Source organism: Bos javanicus, chromosome 19 (assembly GCF_032452875.1).
Source record: "Bos javanicus breed banteng chromosome 19, ARS-OSU_banteng_1.0, whole genome shotgun sequence".
In the NCBI taxonomy this organism is placed as follows: Eukaryota; Metazoa; Chordata; class Mammalia; order Artiodactyla; family Bovidae; genus Bos; species Bos javanicus.
The window spans coordinates 13,039,161-13,059,805 of NC_083886.1; the positions used below are offsets into that span (position 1 = coordinate 13,039,161).

A 20,645-nucleotide genomic window follows, 5' to 3' on the forward strand; every position below is an offset into this window, starting at 1 on the left:
TGACTAAGAAATATTTGAGAGAAAGTATATTTGAGTAAGGAAGTTAAGTGTATGGAAGGTAAGAGGTAAAGATTGAGCCCCTAGTGTGATCCCCAAGAGTAATTGCTTCTGGACTAGAAGAGTCAGTTAAAGAGATGCTGGACACAGTTCCATGCGCTAAAGTAGGTCCTTGTTTGTTATTTTATATATAGTAGTGTGTATATGAGGAAAAGGCAACAGCACCCCACTCTAGTACTCTCGCCTGGAAAATCCCATGGATGGAGGAGCCTGGTAGGCTGCAGTCCATGGGGTCACTGAGAGTCAGACATGACTGAGCAACTTCACTTTCACTTTTCACTTTCATGCATTGGAGGAGGAAATGGCAACCCACTCCAGAGTTCTTGCCTGGAGAATCCCAGGGACGGGGGAGCCTGGTGGGCTGCCGTCTATGGGGTCACACAGAGTCGGACACGACTGAAGCGACTTAGCAGCAGCAGCAGCAGCAGCAGTGTGTATATGAGGAGAAGGCAATGGCAACCCACTCCAGTACTCTCGCCTGGAAAATCCCACGGATAAAGGAGCCTGGTAGGCTGCAGTCCATGGGGTTGCTAAGAGTCAGACATGACTGAGCAACTTCACTTTCACTTTTCCTTTCATTCACTGGAGAAGGAAATGGCAACCCACTCCAGTGTTCTTGCCTGGAGAATCCCAGGAACGGGGGAACCTGGTGGGCTGCCGTCTATGGGGTCGCACAGAGTCGGACACGACTGAAGTGACTAAGCAGCACAGCAGCAGCAGTGTGTATATGTTAATCCCAAACTATACTCAGTATTTTGTAATAACTTACATGGGAAAAGAATCTGAAAAAACTATATATGTATGTATAACTGAATCACTTTGCTGTAACTGGAAACTAGCAACATTGTAATCAATTATATTTCAATTAAAAAAATACTTTAAAGAAAGAGAGGCTAGACAGAAGAAGTTGCAGCCTTTTCTACCCCAAGTGCTGTGATCAAACAGGAGAATGAAACAGTGTTCCCAGGACTGTGGGAAGCCACAGTCATGGGGAAGACATGGTCGCTCTTGACCGTGACTGCTGACTTAGTGAGCTCCTAAGAGTCAACAGCAGCCAGGGGAGGCAGCCTGCAACAGACACGTGTCAGGAATACTTCAAGCAGCTGATCAGGACCTGTGAATTAGGCCTAAGGGCGTTTGCTATTGGAGGTGGGAGAAAGCCAAAAAAAAAAAGACAAGGCTTAGCTAAATAGTGGTTGAAAGAGTTAACGTCTAAAGTGACAATGAAATTAATATGTATCTAGGTGTTTATGAAAATTTTTTGGTGTTATATCTTTGCCATTTTTGTTTAGTTGCTAAGTTGTGTTTGACTCTTTGTGACCCCATGGACTAGACAGCCTGCCAGGCTCCTCTGTCCATGGGATTTCCCAAGCGAGGATACTGGAGTGGGTTGCCGTACCCTCCTCCAGGGGAATCTTCCAGACCCAGAGATCGAACTCTTACATCTTGCGTCTCTTATGTTTCCTGCGTTGGCAGGAGGATTCTTTATGGCTGAGCTGCCAGGGAAGCCCAGGTTATATCTTCCCTCAGACACAAAACGACTGGGATAAGTAAATGTTTTGCTTATGGAAAAAAAAAAATCCTATTTTTCTAGAAAAGGCAATATTGAAAGGAATGTCTGCTAAGCGGGAATTAGTCAAGTTATTTTGAGGGGGAGTGACGGAGAGAGGAGGGGGCCGCGGGAGACGGCATTCCAGGCCGAAGGAGAAGTATGTGCAGAGGCCCCGAAGGCAGACAGAGCACGTGTGCTCAGGGACCCTCCAGGGAGTTCAGCGGGACTGGGGCTCGCCCAGAGCAGGGACAGGAGCCTGGAGAGAGGGCAGTGGCTGGTCACGAAGGACTTCGTGCACGACAGGCCGTGAATCCAGGAGAAGGACAAAGCTGAAGGCAGAGGAGTCCAGTGTATGGATATATGGAAACATGGGTAGGGGACTGGATGATGGGCTTGGAGATCAGGAGAGAAAGCCAACCTGGAGGCGCTTTGGAAATCATCGGTTTATGGATAGTAACTGAGGCCACGGAAGCGGAGGAGATGGCCCTGGATGGATGGAGGGAGGGGAGAAAGGATTGAGATAGTGCCTTGAGATATGGATTTAAGGCTGACAGAGGAACAAAACTCAGGGAAAGGATGGAGAATTAGCTGGAGGCAGAAGAAACCAGGGGCGTGCGGGGAGGCAGGAACCACAGGGAGCTCACTCCAACATCACTGGGCCTGGCTCCCCAGGCCACCGCTGGGGCAACATGGGTACTCAGGGGGGACTCTGGGGTGGATGGGCGTTGTGGCTGCGCAGGCTGTGGGCAGGGGCTGCTCCTCCTCTGGACAGGAGGAAAGGGGGTTTTCAGGGTCTGGGTGCAGGAGGCCACGGGATTTCTCAAATGCTGACCACTCTCTTCTGAGTGGGAGAGACAAGCTGGTGGGTAAGAGATTTGAGGGGAACAGGCAATCTGAAATAGTGTCCATCAAGAAGGAAAGAGACCGATTTCAAGATGGTGGATGGATGGAGCCCAGGTACCATACTGAATAAAGAGCAGACTAATTCATACTCAATAAACAGCAGTAACATGGGGAAAATAATAAAATACAAACTCTCAGAGGACCAGAGACATGGAGACTCTCTAAGGGAAAGAAAACAGGCTGGAAGCCACAGCAGTAAAGCAGGGGCTACAGCGAAGCTGCTAACATCCAGGTTAAGTGCAGGATCCCATCCACCCAGCAGTTCCTGCACATCTGCCACATGCCAGACACCATTCTAGGCACTGGTGTCTCCTGTGAAAGACGAGTGCAAACTGAGAATCGGGAAAAAATGCAGAAAGACTGCCTGGGCTCACTGGGGAGTAGAGACCGCACATTGGCAGAGGGGCACCGACCCATCTGAATAATTCACGACTTTTCTTCAGCCACCTAAGTGTACAGGCAGAGTTGGCCTGACCTAAATTTTGCTTTGCTGAATGGGGAGATGTGATGATATTAGAGAGAAAGCAATTTAGTCAGTTATTTTTGAGCTGGACTTGCAAATCCCACATGTGATCTAATTATTCATAGACTACTTGGTCAGCAGCCAACCTGGAGGACAGAGCCAACACCTGCCTCAGAGTTAACCATGTTTTAAAATGGATCTTCTCTGACTTTTATATGCATGGTGAAAGTGAAAGTGTTAGTCGCTCAGTCGTGTCTGGCTCTTTGTGACTTCATGGACTGTAGCCCGCCAGGCTCCTCTGCCCATGGGATTCTCCAGCCAAGAATACCGGAGTGGGTTGCCATTTCCTTCTCCAGGGGATCTTTCCCAACCAGGGAACAAACCCGGGTCTCCCGCATTCCAGGCAGACTTCGCTGTCTGAGCTACCAGGGAAGCCCCATGCACGGAGATCTTGTCCAACTGCAGCTGCTGAGTCAGCAGGGTTTGGTGGGGCCTGAGAGTCTGCATTTCTAATCAGCTTCTGGATAGAGATGTTGCTGCTGGTTCACATACCACTCTTGGAAGAGTAAGGTTTTGAAAGGCTTTGCTTTCCTTTGGGGGAGAGCTGGTTTGCACTACGGTGCAGCTTACCAGTGGAATGCTGGAGCTGGCTGACTGTTACACTTTCAGGAATTCTGCTCGATGACTGACATCGTGTTGACAGCCTGAAACTGGCTGTAATGGGAGCTTCTGTGCTATGGAAATGCCCAAATGCTATAAATCAGGACTTTCCTGCTTCCCTTTGCAGAGCTAGCTGTTAAACACGTACTAGCACATCACTGGCTGAATCTGTATAACAGTGAAACATGGACACAGTGGACTTCGGCGTCAGGGGTCATGAAAGCGTGTGCCATTCACACCTTGATAAAGAGGCCACCTGTCCCGGATGTACACTCAACAAAGAACCTGCTGGAGGCATTACAGGAACCGATCGTCTCTGCCGCCTCAGAGTAACCAACAGAGGTAGACGCCTGGGTCACCCTATCCTCCACCCAGAGAAGCAGGTTGTGGAAAGAGACAGGGACCAGGAGGTTCCTTGAGCAAAGGGTGACTTGCAGGAAATTCTCACCCACATCACACTGTACTTCCCTGGCTACCCCTGGGCAGCAGGCCGACTCTGCTGTGGGTGTGTTAGCCTGCCCTTTCTAGGACCCACGGCTGCACTGCTAGGCTGATACTTTATCTGGAGTTGTGAAATGTGAAGAATGAATCTCAACAAAGGCAGAGGGGAACAGGTTAACTTCCACGATATCTGCTTTACATAGTGACCTTTAAAATCAAGGCAGAGATGGGACTTCCCCAGCGGTCCAGTGGTTAAGACTTCACGTTCTAATGCAGAGGGTGAGGGGTTCAATTCCTGGTCAGGGAGCTGGGATCCCACATATCTCAAGGCCAAATACCAAAATACAGAAGAGAAGCAGTGTTATAACAAATTCAATAAGGACATAAAAAATGGTCCACATCAAAAATAAAAAAATCTTAAAAAATAAAAAACCAAGGCAGAGTTTTATATATATATATATAAAACACACACACACACACACACACACACACACGTCAAAGTAAACCAAATGAATCCCATTTGGTGACAGTTTGGGGAGGAAAATGAAATCCCTCAGCTCTCAAAGGGCGTCTCCTATTTTCTGACCTGTGGGTCAGGCAGTTTTAATTTCCTCTCTCCCTCTCTCTCTTTTTTTAATTTCATGAACCCGCTTAAGGCCACAAAGACTCCTGAATCCCTCAGCTGTCCGGCAGATGAACTGCTGCCAGCTTCTCTCAGGTTACTAATGGTCCGTGCCAGGCTGAAGTTCCCCAGCCTGGCCTAAGCGCGCCTTCCCGTCTGCTGGATGATACGGCCGGGCTCTCCGGGGCTTCGGAGGAAGGCGGCCGGGAGGAGGGCCGACCCTGAGCCGCTCTGGCCCTGGAAGAGCGGCTCCTGGGCATGTGTCACACTGGCCCTGCTGGTGTGAGCGGTGCTGGACGGGGCCCCAGAGGTACAGGGGAAAGCTGGGCTGCAAGTGAGGCTCATGAAGGGAAAAGCTTTTCTTCCTGTCGGCCAGCTTCTGAGCAAAATGGGGTTAGTAAGTGTTAGTCCCCCAGTCGTGTCTGACTCTGCGATTCCATGGACAGTAGCCCGCCAGGCTCCTCTGCCCATGGGATTCTCCAGGCAAGAATATTGGAATGGGTAGTGATTCCCTCTTCCAGGGGATCTTCCCAACCCAGGGATCAAACCCAGGTCTCCTGCACTGCGGGCATATCCTTTACCATCTGAGCCACCAGGGAAGCCACACGGGTTCAAGTCCCCTGATAATGGCTCTGCTCTTCATCTCCAGGTCCAGGTGGGAGAACAATGGTGTGATGACCTGCCATTCACAAGTTGGAGGGTTTTACAAGGAGGGCTGAGAGGTGGTGTGCCTGTGTGTGTGGGATTCAAGGCTAGAACACGGTTGGTTGCAGCTTCCAAGGCCTGCATCTTCCTTTCCAGGGAAGAAGGAGGCATGGAGCAGGGGGAGGCGGGGCTGGTCCTCAGAGACGGCGGTCTCCTGTGGCTGGATAAGGCACCTCTCCATCTCTAGCCAACTCCCTCTCTTGCTATTCTGTTCATTTGCCAATCATCACATGAGCGCTATGGGCAGGCATGAAGCTAATGCTGTGGAGATAGAGTTGAGGACAATATGTCTCTATCCTCTTAGGACAGAAACAGAGGAACTGAATGGGATGGGAAAGAAGAGAGGGAAAACTTAACCGCTAAACCCAAATATCTAAAAGGCCTAGAGGTTCCACAGGGAATCGGGACTGCGTCATAGTGTTAGGCATTCTGAGTTCTGCCAAAAATGCTTTGACTCTGTCTTGCTGGTCCTGCTTCCTGTCCAGGCGTGTCTGTTTCTCCTCCCTGGGATCCTCTCTCCAAGGAGGCGCATGGAGTGGGGACGAGTGGTTCACGGTGAAGGACAACAGGCTTGAGAGGAGTCAGGCAGGCAAGAGCAGGAAGACCTGCAGCCAGGATCTGAGGATCTGTGCTCCATCCCCTGGTGACCTCAGAACACCGAGAAGACGCCTGTCGGGTGGTCTTCCTCGGACATAAACACTGAGCTAGAGCCCTCACTCACAACACAGATGTCTAGGAGGAGCTTTTGAAAAAAGGAGAGGCAGGCTGGATTGTAATTCTGTAGAGATGGAAGGGTTATGGCTTTCCTAAGTGCATATGTGTGTGTGTGTGTGTGTGTGTGTGTGTGTGTGCTTACAGCTGCTTGCCTGGGGCAGGGCTCACCCAATCATCTAAGGATGCAAGAAACTGCCCTAGTCCCCAACCGCTGGACTCAGTGGCAGACAACAGTACCAAGGCCAAAGGCAGCATAAGAAAGAGCTGTCTGGCAGGGGTGGGGTGTGGTCACACCAAGCCTGTCTGCTTCATCCTTGCCCCTCGGGGCTTGCAGGACCCACCGACACTCGCCAATCTCTAAAGCCTGCAGCAGGGCAGAGGCAGGTGCGCTGCCTTAGCGTTCGTCGCCCAAGGGCTGCTGAAACCTTAGTGGGCAAGGCGGTCCCTTTCCCTGGAGAAGGCTGTCCTTCAGGGCACCGCCTGTACAGCACAGTGGCGGATCCACAGCAAGTCTGTAGGCAGCAGCCCATGGAGCAGGGGTCAGTTCCATAGGAACTCCCCTCTGCACTGGGTTTCCCAATACCAGAGCTTCCAGAATGGATGGCAACCAGAGTGTTAACTAGAGAAACACAGTGGGTTAAGACAAACACACGCACCCTCTCCCAGCAGAGAAGCCCCACACTCACAGGCGCCGCTCACGACCAAGTCAGGCTAGGAGTGCGAGCCCACCTTTACCTGTTCCGGGTCCCACCACGTCCCGGCTCGGGGACTCAGCCATGGCGTCGGCCAGCCGCTCCCGCAGGCCCTCCTCGGTGTGCTCCATGGAGGCCATGTGCCGCAGCCCAAAGCCCTCTGGCCAGCTCCCGCACACCTCCAGCAGGGTCACGCTCCGGTCGAAGGTACCTGCAGCACACACGGGGACATCCGACCTGAGTCACCTTGCAGAGAGGGCAGGCTGTGCTCGCCGCTGGCCCACCGCCACCTCCCCGCCCCCGCCCGGGGCCTGTTTCAGCCCTTCCCGAGGCCGGAGGAAGGAACACCATGAAACATGGATGCATGGGGCAGAACGAGACGGCTCATGCCACCAGCTCAGGGCATGGAGATTTCCACGATGTGGGGTTAGTAGTTTTTGAACTGTTTTCGTTTTTCCTATTGAGTGGCCTGTAAGATCTTTATTCCCTGACTAGGGATCGAACCTGGGCCCTCAGCAGTGAAAACATAAAAAAGAGTCCTAAGCACTGAACTGCTAGGGAATTCCTTGAACTGTTTTCAGAGGATCTATAGGGTTCCCCTGAAGTCTTCAGGGACTACTTCAGGCTGGAGGTCAAGGGCAGCGGAATTCTTGCCCAGGTTCAAGCAAAACTACCCTACTTGACTCTGTTAATGCAACAGGGCTTCCCCTAAAGCTTCATTTTTAAAAGGGCTTACCGAGTTCACATTAAAAAAAAAAACAATGCTTTCAAAGCCACTATAGCCTCTAATCTGTACCAAACGTCCTCGTCTCACATCTGAAGCTCAGAAAAGTTATGTCCCAAGATCCAACAGCAGGTTTGTGGGCCGGTTTGGTTCAAGGACTTGGATGCCCTGACAGTTCGGTCTACATCTCATTCTCCTCCACTGCACAGACTTCCCCAGGACATGTGCATCACTGGGGCACCATCTGCGGGGGCGGCAGCAGGAGGGCTGGGTGACAGCATCTTCTACAAAGACCTTTCCTCCATCGGAAGCTGCACCCCAGTTCCAAAGAGTACACGGCGCTCTGCTGAACGCCAAGCTTAGACTTTACATCCAAGATCACTTCAAAGGCTACCTTTAAATGATTCGACTTTATTATACAGCAAGTCTTCTGTGAAGCTTATTTCAGCCACTCTCTCTTGGAAGGAGATTACAATCATGCTCTGTTACTTTAAGCACATACCCTTTCCCCAGTGATTAGGTAATGAATCCACCACATTTATTGGGCTTGGTTCCTGCAAGCACCAGGAAGATGGGGAAAAAATGCAAATGCCAATGTTTCCCCAAGTTAAAAGTACACCAACACACACTCTTTTTATCGGGCCTTGCTTCTCCTCTTTGATCAGCCGTCAGAAACTATCTTCCCTCGGCAGTCTGGACTGGGCAGCGTCAGCACACACTCTCTGCCAATGACAGGTGGTAATAGAGAGGGTGCGAGCCCCAGCCCCGGCAGGCGGCCCTGCCTCTGATAACGGCCCAAGCATCGAGGTGATAACCATTCGTAAACACTCGGACAGCCGGTGACTCCATACATCAGCAAAGAGGGCCAGATAATCCTGGGCTCTCCTGACCAGACAAAGGCCCTTGGCCAGTCCGCTGGGATTTCTATGTGTGGCTGGGGTCACTTTTGGCTCCTGAACGTCATCAGCCAAGTTTGGCTTTGATTTATCTCTTGCCTAGTTGGAGGGTAGATTCCTGGTGCCGGAGGAATGGGCAGCGTCTATAAATGTATCTCCCCAGGAAGAGGCCCACCTGGGGCGGGGGTTGCTGGGGATCAGCTTGCTGGGTGGCACCTGGGAACAGGGACCTGCCCCGCACCACATCCTCTCTCCATCGGGCAGGGTCAGGTGATGGGCCTGGAGTGCTCAGAGTGTCAGCCCCCCAAGAGGCCTGGGCTGTGCTCATCCTGCCCTGGAGCCCACATTCAGTATCAGCATCAACCATGACTCAAAGGTGCCCAGTCCCCAAGGACACGCAAGGACTGATGACACCCAGCGGACTGGCGATTCCACTGTCCACTCACTAAGTGGGGAGAGGCAGGTCCGTGCATGTCCCTTTTCCATTTCTGAAGTGGAGCTAGTAACACTTTGCCCTGTGTCAAAGGAGGGGAGAGATTAAGTGCGGTTCCTGCCAGCTCTCCTCCAGCACTGCCCCACTCTTAGTTGACAAGATCAAGAGCTACAGCGCCACTGTTTCTCTGAAGGGTCTGCCTGGGACGTCTATGCCTAGTAATTTACAGAAGAGGAGATTAACAATAATACACGTGCACACTCCTCTGCCCTGTGCACTCAGGGCTGAGGCAGCAGCTTCTTCTTCTTTTTTTTAATGGAGAGAGATGTCCCAGAGCCAGGGAAAGGAAAGAGAATCATCGCTCCTTTTCTCACTTTGCAAGAGCACAGTGCCTGCCTTGAGAAAGGTGCTCAGTTAAGGTTTGTATGGACTGTGTTCGGAAGTCAGGGCAGGTAAGCTGAGAGCAGGACCAGGAGGAATATCAGAAGCCAAATCAGGAAGACAACAAAACAGCCGTGACAGAGGGTCAAGGCCAGAGGAGTCTGTAATATTTTAAGGGACAAAGTGACAGGATACAGGAGAAAAAGATCAGGAGTTAGTGTTATAGTGGAGAATGGAAGCAGAGATACAGGCTCCAACACAGAGGAGCTGTGTGTGTACTGGCTCTGGGCAAGCCAATTATCTTTCTGGGCCTCTGACTCCTCATCCATAAAAGTGGAAAACCAATACAGTCTCACAGGGGTGTTGCAGGGTGTGTGTTAGATAAATGGCATATGGTGAGCTCTCTGCACATAAGGGGTATGCGCGTGTATATGTTAATAACAAGTCTGCACCATGGGAAGCATCATCATAGATGGTGACTATCACGACGATCCTGAGAGGCACAACAGGCACCACTCCAGCATATGGAAGAGGAGCTGAAAGCTCAGAGAGATTCAGGGCGGCTCAGGGTCTCCGAGTGACAGATCTGGAACACAGGCTGCTGGTCCTTAGCTAGCTCATTCTATCAGCTGCATCTGCCCTGGAGAACTGTTCTAGGGAGAAATCACCCCTGTCTTTCTTAACTTGTTCTGGGAACTCCTGTCACCTTCATCCATGGCCTTTTAAACATGCTTCCCATTCCCAACCTGCCCAAGTTTCTCAGAGTATCATGATTAAAGCTATAACAAACTTAGACAGTGTATTAAAAAGTAAAGACATCACTTTGCTGACAAAGGTCCGTCTAGTCAAAGCTATGGTTTTCCCAGTAGTCATGTACAGATGTGAGTGTTGGACCATAAAGAAGGCTGAGCGCCTTGAATTGACTCCTTCACACTGTGGTGCTGGAGAAGACTCTTGAGTCCCTTAGACTTCAAGGAGATCAAACCAGTCAATCCTAAAGGAAATTGACCCTGAATATTCATTGGGAGGGCTGATGCTGAAGCTGAAGCTCCAATACTTTGGCCACTTGATGGGAAGAGCCAACTCACTGGAAAAGACCCTGATGCTGGGACAGATTGAGGGCAAGAGGAGAAGGGGACGACAGAGGATGAGATGGTTGGATAGCATCATCGACTCAATGGAGATGAGTTTGAGCAAACTCTGGGAGATGGTGAAGGTCAGGGAGGCCTGACATGCTGCAGTCCATGGGGTGGGTCACAAAGAATCAGACACGACTGAGCGACTGAACAACAAACAAATCACGATTATGCTGAGAAGCCATCCTGTCTGTTGAATGGCACACAGGAGAAAAGAAAAATTGACAGGAGATCCAGTCTGCTCTCTCTCAGCAGGGGCGCTGTGAGGAAGCAGCAGGTGGGAGGCTGGGGATACAAAAGGGAAGTGAAGTATCAGTCACTCAGCTGTGTCTGACTCTTTGTGACCCCATGGACTGTAGCCCTCCAGGCGCCTCTGTCCATGGAATTTTTCAGGCAAGAATACTGGAGTGGGAAGCCATTTCCTTCTCCAGAGGATCTTCCCAACCCAGGTCTCCCACATTGCAGGCAGATTCTTTACCAGCTGAGCTACCAGGGATCCCCTACCCATGCAAGTGTTCAGCAAAGGAGCACCCAATCATTTCTACTGTCCTGAGAGGCCACGGAGAGGATGTACTTAGTGGGTGAGGAGGAGTCCCAGAGAGGCTCAGCAATGCCCCTTCCTGCCCATCCTTCCACCCTTTCAGTGCAGATGAGGGCAGCAAAGGAGCTCACGAGGTCTCCTCGTCCTGGAGCGAGAGAAGGGCTGCAGGTGTGTGTGTGCGTCAGCAGGCGCTGGGGTGAGAGGCCAAGCCCTGGGGAGAGTGAGGTCACCTCTGGGCTCTTAAGCAACTGCATATCTTGTCAGCGTGGTCAACGCTGCCATCATTCATCTGGCCAGCCCACAGACACTCCATCAGATGGGCTGGCCCTTCGAGCCCCATTACGGGGGGGAAGGGTCAGTTTCAAGGGGGAGAAGACACTTAGCACAGGCTGCTTGCAAAGCACAAAATGCACATACTTAGCAACTCAGATCTTTAGCTGAAGCAACCCTCTGCTGTTTACCAAGCCCTCTCACGTTGATTATTTTGGTGAACTCACACATTCATTAAATATGGATTAGTGTCCACTGTGATATGAGTCAAGCACTGTGCTGAGGGGTGGGGATACAAAGCGAGCCAAAAAAAAAAAAAAAGGCCCACAAAGCTCGGGGAAGCAGCTGTGATCACCATTTCACAGATGTGCATTTTACTGAGACTGAGAGTGGTGAGACAACTGAAGGTCACTGGTCCTGAGAGTGACAGTTTTCCCTGATACTTCCTGGGAGCCCCTTCCATCAGGCCCACCTCCCACCCTCCTCTTCCTGGAACATTTCTAAGATTCAGTTTAAGTCCCATTGGCGCAACGAAATCTTGTTATAATGATAATCGAAATCAGGAGCGCTCTTCCACAAAGTTTGATTGTCTACAAAGTTCTTTACCTGTTGGGGTGAAGCTGGTGAAAGAGATAAACATACCACCCCCCAAGTGGGTGTGTTGGCAAACAGGAAATGATACAGGCCATTCTGGGGTACTGACGGATGCCCCTGTAGCCCATCCTCAGATTCCCAGGTTAATGAGCTCGGTTTCATGGCGTCTTTCCCACGCTGCCTGACACGATTCACACGATCTGCCCTTCAACCTAGTTTAGAAGCTGCTTGAGGGCATGGATTCCTCCAGAAGCCACAAGTCTGTAATAAACACTGGGCTTTGTGTATTGCGCTTGCTCAGAACATGTTTATTGACTGATTACAACCATCTGAGAAATTTGACAGTCACTCTGGAGTCAATATACCCTTTGGGCGTATTGTCCCAGAGGTTATACCTCTCGGGCCAGCATGGTGAGGGGAGAGATGGAGGTAGGCAGAAAAAGAAGCTAAAATTAGAGGAAGGAAAAAGCTAAGTAAGTGAGCAGAAAATGCTGCAATATCAGTTCCTACTGTCTTCTGTGCACTTATTTTAGAGCCCAGATTCTGGGAACTGGAGGAACCAAAACAGTCTGCCTTGGATGGTAACAGAGAGTCAGGCTCGTACAGGTGAGCCACCTGAATCCTTCATCCCGACTGGGCATCCTGTGTTACACTGTCTCCCCAGAGGAGAAACAGGTCAGGTTCTGGGGTTTCACACGCCCATTAAAGGCCTGCCAATGACAGCTGGTGAGCCAGCAAGGTCCTGGGGAGGCTGGGGGCACATGTGCTCTTTTGTGCACCACTGTCGAGGGGCAGGGAAGACCAGTGGGTGAGGCAGCATGGGGGAGCTGGGATGTCCTCGGAGCTGATACTGTCTAATCACACCCTCGCTATTTAGGAGACCGTGGCTCAGCCTCCGCTTTGGACTTTCATGAGACCCTGCTGATCTGATTTCCAGCCACCGGGGAGGCCTGGTACCAAGAGTAAACTTGTCATTAAACAATGCTCTTCAAGGCACAAGCCCTCGGGATGAGAGCGTGTGATGATCATGACACCCATGATAACTCAGAGATGATCCCAGGCATGATGAGACCAGCCACTGAAGAGTCTCCCAGCCTGCTCTCCAAACTGAGCTCCAGACTGGTGCTTTCTCTACACGACAGGTGCTCTCACATAAGCATGGGGTGCGGATATTAGCTTCCTGGCTATTAGGTGTGGCCGCAGGCATGTTTCACTATGTCAGCATGCGCTATGCCATGGCTAACAGACATGGGGAAGGGAGGCTGAGGGCAGAGGAGGACCCCACCTGTCCCTCTCAATCCTCCAGGTCACTTCCAAGCTAGCTGTAACCCACATCCACCGACGGAGTACAGAGCAATCTTGTGGACTCAGATTATCGAATGTTCACCAAACTTGTGGCCGGGTACTACCTGTGTTCCACAGTCATCCATTTGGCTGTGAGGCTCAGATTTGGGAGTTAAGTCATTTCTAAAGGCTCTACTTCTCCAGTTTAGAAGTGAACTTAGGAAGAGAAGGGAAAGGTACCAACAAAGCACAGAAACACCTAGGCTGATGCTGAAAGCCGGGGGTGCGTCCAGACGTGTCCTCACGGGCCCTCGGGGCCACGAGCAGGAAGGGACTATACACTGCTCATCAGAGGTCCGTGAACGGACAGCTGTGAGGGGCTAACATGTCAAAGGCACCTGACCCAGGGAAGAGGAGTTCAACAGTAACTGAGATACCAAGAATTTCTTTGTAACGTAAAATAGAGGAGTTAAAAGCAACGAAACAAATGAACTTATTTACAAAACAGAAACAGACACACAGACTTGGAGAAGGAACTTGTGGTTGCCAGTGGGTAAGGGAGGTGGGAAGGGATGATTAGGAAGCTCGGGATGGACATGTACTCAATGCTATATTTGAAATGGATGGCCAATGAGGTCCTACAATACAGCACAGGGAACTCTGTTCAATGCTGTGTGGCGGTCTGCAGGGGAGGGGAGTTTGGGGGAGAACGGACACATGTATATGTATGGCTGAGTCCCTCTGCTGTCCACCTGAAACTATCACAACATTGTTAATCTGCTATACTCCAATACAAAATAAAAAGCTTTAAAATAAACAGATAAATACATTAGTGAATAGGAAAAAAAAATAGTCATTCTGACAACTACTTGCCCAACTGCAATGTTTGATCACAACTCATACTTTAAAATATAGATGACAAATCCAGACATCCAGGCTGTAACTGGAATTCTCCCATTGGCTTTTCTGCTTACTCTAGGCCTTAGCTTCCCCACTTACCACATGGAGAATAAACGAGTGACCCTCATTTAAGGGGTCTGCTAATATCTTCAATGTAATTCATAGTAATGCATTAACAGAGTAATGGTGAAATGATGTTTGAGGTGCCTAGGGTATCCAAGTGCACCAAATTTCATTTTCTGTGAAAAAGTGAAAGTCACTCAGTTGTGTCCAACTCTGCAACCCCATGGACTATACAGTCCATGGAATTCTCCAGGCCAGAATACTGAAGTGGGTAGCCTATCCCTTCTCTAGCAGATCTTCCTAACCCAGGAATTGAACTGGGGTCTCCTGCACTGCAGGTGGATTCTTTACCAGCTCAGCTACCAGGGAAGCCCTCATTTTCTGTGAACCAGTTCCATTAATCAAACAACCACCCCTGTAAAGCAGTCTTGCCTGGAAGAAGCAAGGAAGGATTCTCCCACGGAAACTTCGGTGGGAGTGCAATGCTGCCAACACCTTGATTTTGAACTTCTGGCCCCAGAAATATGAAAGAATAAATTTCTGTTGTTTTAACTCACCAAATTTGTAGTAATTTGTTATGGCAGACTTAGGATAATAATACACCTATAAAACAGGGAAATGAATATCTGCCTTCCAGGGCTGTCATGAGCATCTGACCAGGTAGGACACGAAAGGCCTTCCCTGGTGGTCCAGAGGTTAGAATCCGCCTGCCAAAGTAGGGGACACGGGTTCGATCCTTGGTCCTGGTTGATCCCACATGCCAGGAAGCAACTAAGCTTCTGAGCAATATCACTATTGAGCCTGTGCTCTAGAGCCTGAGAGCTGTAACAGAAGCCACTGGATGAGAAACCTGTATACCACCAGGAGAGAAAGCCTGAGCAATGAAGACCCAGTGCGGCCAGAAATAAATAAATGTGGACAGTACATGAAAGAGTGCTTTGAGTAACTGCACAGGGCCACCGGGCCACTCCAACACAGCAGACGACCTGGAAGCTATGTGAGCAGCTCTTTGGAAGGATGGTGGGATCTGTGAAATGCTTAGAAAGTGAGTGGGGGCCCTTATAGGCCAGAAGACAAGCAGCTTGAGGAAGATACTGGGTGGGGAGGGGAAAACAGCCATATCAGCTCCTAGTCTGGTCAACTCCATCGTGAAACTGAAGTGCATCCGTTTCATTACGTAGCCAGAGCCTTTGATGGGGAGTCACAGCATCTACACGGCTGTGTGTCCCGCTTCTCTGAGGATGCCTGCAGGGGGCACAGGAGAGCAGGACAGGTGGCCTCTTAGCTTCAAGGTCAGGTCCTTCACATCCTCTGATCTCATCTGAGGGTCGGGATAGGATGCTTCATCATCCTAAATTCTTTAATGGATAAACAGGATTGTAGTCAACATGGATAAGGATGAACTGAGACAGACTGTTGCTAGTGGGAATACTGGGCTTCCCTGGTGGCTCAGTGGTAAAGAATCTGCCTGCCAATGCAGGAGACACGGTTCGATCCCTGGGTCGGGACGATCATGTGGAAAAGGAAATGGCAACCCGCTCCAGTATTCTTGCTTGGGAAAGCCCACGGGTAGAGGAGCCTGGCTGGCTACAGCCCATAGGGTTGCAAAGAGTCAGATATAACTTACTGACTAAACAACAACAACAAAATGGGAACACGATAGATAGAAACCATCTAAAGGGCAATGTGGCAATATGTATAAAGAGCCTTTTAAAAACATGCTGAACTACTGACCTGGGGATGCTACTGCCATAAACCTAACCCAAGTAAATAAGATGCCAACAACCTTCATGCATACAGATGCTCACTGCCACGTTAAAAATAGAGGATTTGTTAGTAAACTATGTTTCATTGCGGCCGAAGAATACTAGGTAGTCTTGAAAAACGATGTTTATAATAGTAGAAATTCTGTAAGAGATGATGCTAAATGATTTGAGATCAACAGATACGCACTACTAGAAATAAAACATAGACAACAAGACCTACTGTAGAGCACAGGGAACTCTATTCAGTATCTTATAAAAACCTACAGTGGAAAAGACTCTGAAAAAGAGTATACAACACACATATCTGAATCACCTTGCTGTACACCTGAAACACTGTAGATCAACTGTAATTCATTGTTCTTACAAAAGTAACACAGGGGCTTCTCTGGCAGTCCACCTAGCAATGCAGGCGACATGCGTTCGATCCCTGGTCAGGAAGCTAAGACCTCACATCCCTTGGGGCAACGAAGCCCGAGTGCCGCTTCTACCGAAGCCTGCATGCTCTGGAGTCTGAACTCTGCAACAGGAGAAGCCCCGGAGCTGCGACGAGAGAAAGCCCACGTGCAACAGACACCCAACGCAGCCTATAAACAAATACTATACTTTAAAAAGTAAAACAAAACCGTATAGTAAGTACTACTGAACAACATAAAGAAATAAAAAAAAAACCCACTTTACATGATTCATGTAAAGTGTTATTAACCGTGGTTGCCTCTGGGCAGTTGGGTTATATGGGACTCTTCTGTTACTTTATGCCTTTTCTATATGCTTCTTATAACTTCCATGATCAGCATAAAACAAGCCCACAAATACTAGGAAAAAACTGAGAAAACAATGCCCGTGGCAGGAGCACTCGTGCTGGGACCCGGATGGGGAGCCTGAGAAACGCACGGGACGGGAAGCCCGCTGGGCTGGCTCCCGAGCCCTGCGCTTGGCTCCGCGGGGGCACCTGAGCCTGCAGCCCGCCGCCCACACGCGGCTTCTCTCCCAGCGGCCTGGCTGGCTGCACGCGATGTTGACCCATCGTTGTGTACCTCCGGCATGTTTCTTATTAACTTGTATCAGGAATGTGCACCAACCTGCGTGTGACAAATGCCAAACAACACCTCTGTACCAATTTCATACATCAGATCAGAGAGGGCCAGTGGAGCGCCCTGGAAGGAGTTGGTTTTTACATCGAGTTCCTTTACCTGTCACTTTCGTTCCCACCCTGCCCTGCCCCCCAATCCTTTGGATGAAGAGGACGCAGCTTCCTAGGAGACACCCTTTCGTGTCTGCCAAGGAAGGTTCAATCACCTCACACATCATCAAGAAGTCACCGAGTAGGGCCCTCCTGCCTTTTGTCTGGGAGAAGGGTTCAGTCATCTCAGGAAGGAGAATTTCCACTGGCTTCACACTCGGACCAGACCTGGGGGTGCCTCCAACAGCAGAGCTTTCCGAGTCAGGCTGACACTCGCATTTCCCAGACAGGATCTCAGACCCTCTCCTCCTCTGCTTTAAATGAGGCACAGTCGAGATTCATCCCCTTCCAGGTGGGGAGAGAAGAATCATTTTGCAGCTCGACAGCAATGAAAATATTCCCTCGGGATGCTTGGGTCGCTTCTGAGGGTGGAGAGAAAGCTCACACACAGCCTAGTGTCATGGGACTCTTATGGCAAGGCTCGGAATACACTGCAGGACCAACGGTATCCCGAGAAACCTAACAACTCCTTGACGGAAAAACGTCACGTCACTGTATCTCTCAAGAAAAGCACGCAAACTAGGTTTTCTAGGACAGGCATGACTCCATATAATTAGTTTTGTGATCAGATATCAGGAAAGGGAAGAGAATAAATATTTGTTGAGTGTCTATTTTGTCTGAGATCAGCCACTTCACATGGATGAGACATCGCTCCAACAAGTCTAAGAGGTTGGTGCTAATATTCCCATTTTAAAGATCAAGAAACTGAGGCAGTGGGAAGTAACTTTTTGCCCAAGGTGACAATATCAAAGGTACAGTCAGGATTCTGATTCTTCCTCCAACGTCTGTACTTTCCTCATGAAAATCCAGGCTGAATTTTGATTTTAAAAACGTGGCTGCAGGAACAAGAAGGGTATTTTCAGTGGAGTCTGTCTTCCTATTCCAGAATTTTAAAGTGGTTCTTGAAATTGAGCTGTAGTGGGGGTGGGGGCAACAACCCCACTAAAATCCTGTGTTTGTCTTAAAAGAGATTATAGTGCTCCACAAAGAAGCCGAATTTGAGGCTCTCAACTGAGGAGAACTTGGAAGTCCGAACCTGGGGCTAAGACATCCTCTATTTTTATTAATTAAAGGTGATGTTTCAAAACCATCAGATTTATCATGACTGGATTTCAGATAAATGTTGTCCTTTGGGTTATTTTTTGCTCCTCCCTGAGGATCTGTATTTCCTCACACGAGACTTCTCTGCGTCCTGGGCTGGCTTGAGGTGGATGGAGGCCCAGCTTTGTAGGTCTGGGTCCTACTCACCTCAGGGCTTTTCAAAGGCTGGGGAGGGATGGGTGTGCGCAGTGGGTCCTACCACCATCTGCTCCTGGAAGCAGGGGTAAAGAACCCGCTGCCAGTGCAGGAGGCATAAGAGACACGGGTTCGATCCCTGGGTCGGGAAGATCTCCTGGGGGAGGGCATGGCAACCCACTCTAGCATTCCTGGCTGGAGAATTCCATGAACAGAGGACTCTTGCAGGCTACAGTCCGTGGGGCTGCAACAAGTGGGACACGACTGAAGCACATATGCACGCCCCGGGGCAGAGGCAGAGGGGAGAGGACAGGAGCCGCCCACCCCCACCCTGTACTGCAGGAGGCTCCTGAATGTGCCTGTGGGTCCTGGAGCTGACTGGTTCAACATCCTGGCCATTTTTTGCTTTGTTATTCTGGTAGTCACCGAAGTCTGCAGCCTTGAAAATGGTACCCCCAGCTCGGGCAACAGGCACTTTCATTAGGAATATGTGGTCAGCGTCTACCAATCTCCGCCACCAAGATCCACCAGCCCTCACTCCATGGGGTAAATGTGAAGCAGATTTGCTGCTGCAGGCGTCTTGGGATGAAGCTCTGGGCCTGGCCTCCCATTCTGATGTGGGCTCAGTTATAGTACATGACAGGATCTCTACTTGCCAGGCCCTTGCAACAAAGCTGTTCAGCAAAGACTTGGCCTCGGGGCCTTAGAGGAGCAAGATGAGAAAAGCACTGTTTGGACAACACGGGACACCCACCCGAGCTGGGGTGGCTGGGGACGCCTTCCATCCGAGGTGGAGACGGGTGGTGGACAACTCACAGTGGAGAAGGGGTTGTGTCTGAGCGCAGAAACAAAAGCAGGGATGTTTCTCAACTGGGGGCCATGAGTCAACTCCACGGGAGTAGGAAGTCTCCCGTGAAGAATGAAACCTCATGTAATTTCACAGAATCATTGCCTATTTTCACACAATCATTTCACTTTGATTCTGAGATCATTCTGTAGTGTGTACCGTAGACAGGACAGACAGTGGTGACCCCATTTTACAGAGGAGCAAACTGTGGGTCAGGGTGGCTCGAGGACTTGCCTCAGTCACCGGGGTCTCTTGCTCACAGGGAGGCTATGGAGCCACCCATTCAGGTGGTCCGTGAACAGATCCGGACACGTCAGAAATATCACTGGGGCTGCCTGTGGCTGGCACAGAAGTCGGATCGAAGTGGGGACCGGTGAGCCACTCTGCCAGAAGCTTGGCTGGGGCTTTGCTGGGGTCCCCTGTCCTTGACTTCTGGCCTAATTTCCTGGCCTGGCGGCCCATGGGGGAGGAGGTGGAACTCTGCCTGGTATTGCTTGAATTTATCACAGAAGGGTGTGTTCAGGGCTTGTTCTGCATCTGAATCAGTGGGGTGCCTGGGAACTGTCATTTCCTGTCTTAACATGTCCAAGGATTTGTTCAGTCCTGGCCGGTGACCACGACTAGCAGCCCAGGCCTGGAGACCAAGGAGGACAGAGGGAGAAGTCGGGCGGCTGCAGGAACACACAGCGGGGAGCACTGCTGCTGCTGCTAAGTCGCTCAGTCGTGTTCGACTCTGTGCGACCCCACAGACGGCAGCCCACCAGGCTCCTCCGTCCATGGGATTCTCCAGGCAAGAGTACTGGAGTGGGGTGCCATTGCAGGGAGCAATGAGGCAGAGAAATCTGCGCAGTGACGATAATCCCTTACATTCACACTGCCTTGCCCTTTACAAGGTGCTTTCACAGGCCTTTCCCCACCCTGATCACACAACACCCCCAGGCAGGAAGGCAAGGCTACTGTTACTAGTCTCCATTTCACAGCTGAGGGAAAGCGCAGAGAGCTGAGCGGGCGGCAGAGAGGAGACTGGGGAACCACTGGCCTCTACATCTTCCATACTCAGAGTGTGGGCCCCCGACCAGGGGCAGCAGGAAGCCTGTCAGGAATGGAGGCTCTCAGGCCCCACCCGAGAGAGGAATTAACCAGCATCAGGGTTTAAGTCAGGCCCCCAGGGGATGCACAAACCGTGAAGCGGGAGGCTGACAGAGCTCCCCCACTGGCCCGGCCCTGTCTCCCCGCCATTCCTAGAGCCTGTCTGGGTCTAGCTACTCATTTCGAGACAAAGACCTCGAGGCCCAGGGAGGGGACGGGTTCCGGGCCCCGGGAGGAGCAGGAGCAGACAGAGCCTTGGTTGTGCAGGTCTGTCCCAGGCCCCTCGCATCCAGCGGATGCCCGAGGGCCGTCTCCCTTGCCTTTCTGCCCCCCGCCCCGCCCTACGCTTCTGCCCCCAGACCACCCTCAGCGGCCCGTCCTTCGGCCTCTCCCCTTGGTTCCAGTCTTGTGTTAAGTGTTGACACAAGTTCTAAGG

General features: G+C 50.7%; 1 protein-coding gene across 10 annotated transcripts in view; it reads right to left on the bottom strand.

Moving 5' to 3' along the window:
- Positions 1–20,645, bottom strand: part of BCAS3 (BCAS3 microtubule associated cell migration factor) — a 590,167-nt gene that overhangs the window by 16,802 nt on the left and 552,720 nt on the right. For 9 of the 10 annotated variants that reach the window (XM_061390224.1, XM_061390222.1, XM_061390223.1 and 6 more), the window contains one exon: positions 6,853–7,020. In XM_061390224.1, coding sequence (XP_061246208.1) covers positions 6,853–7,020 — 168 coding nt within the window. Of the gene's footprint in view, positions 1–6,846; positions 7,021–20,645 lie in introns of all 10 variants that reach the window. The other variant, XM_061390227.1, reaches the window with a different exon arrangement.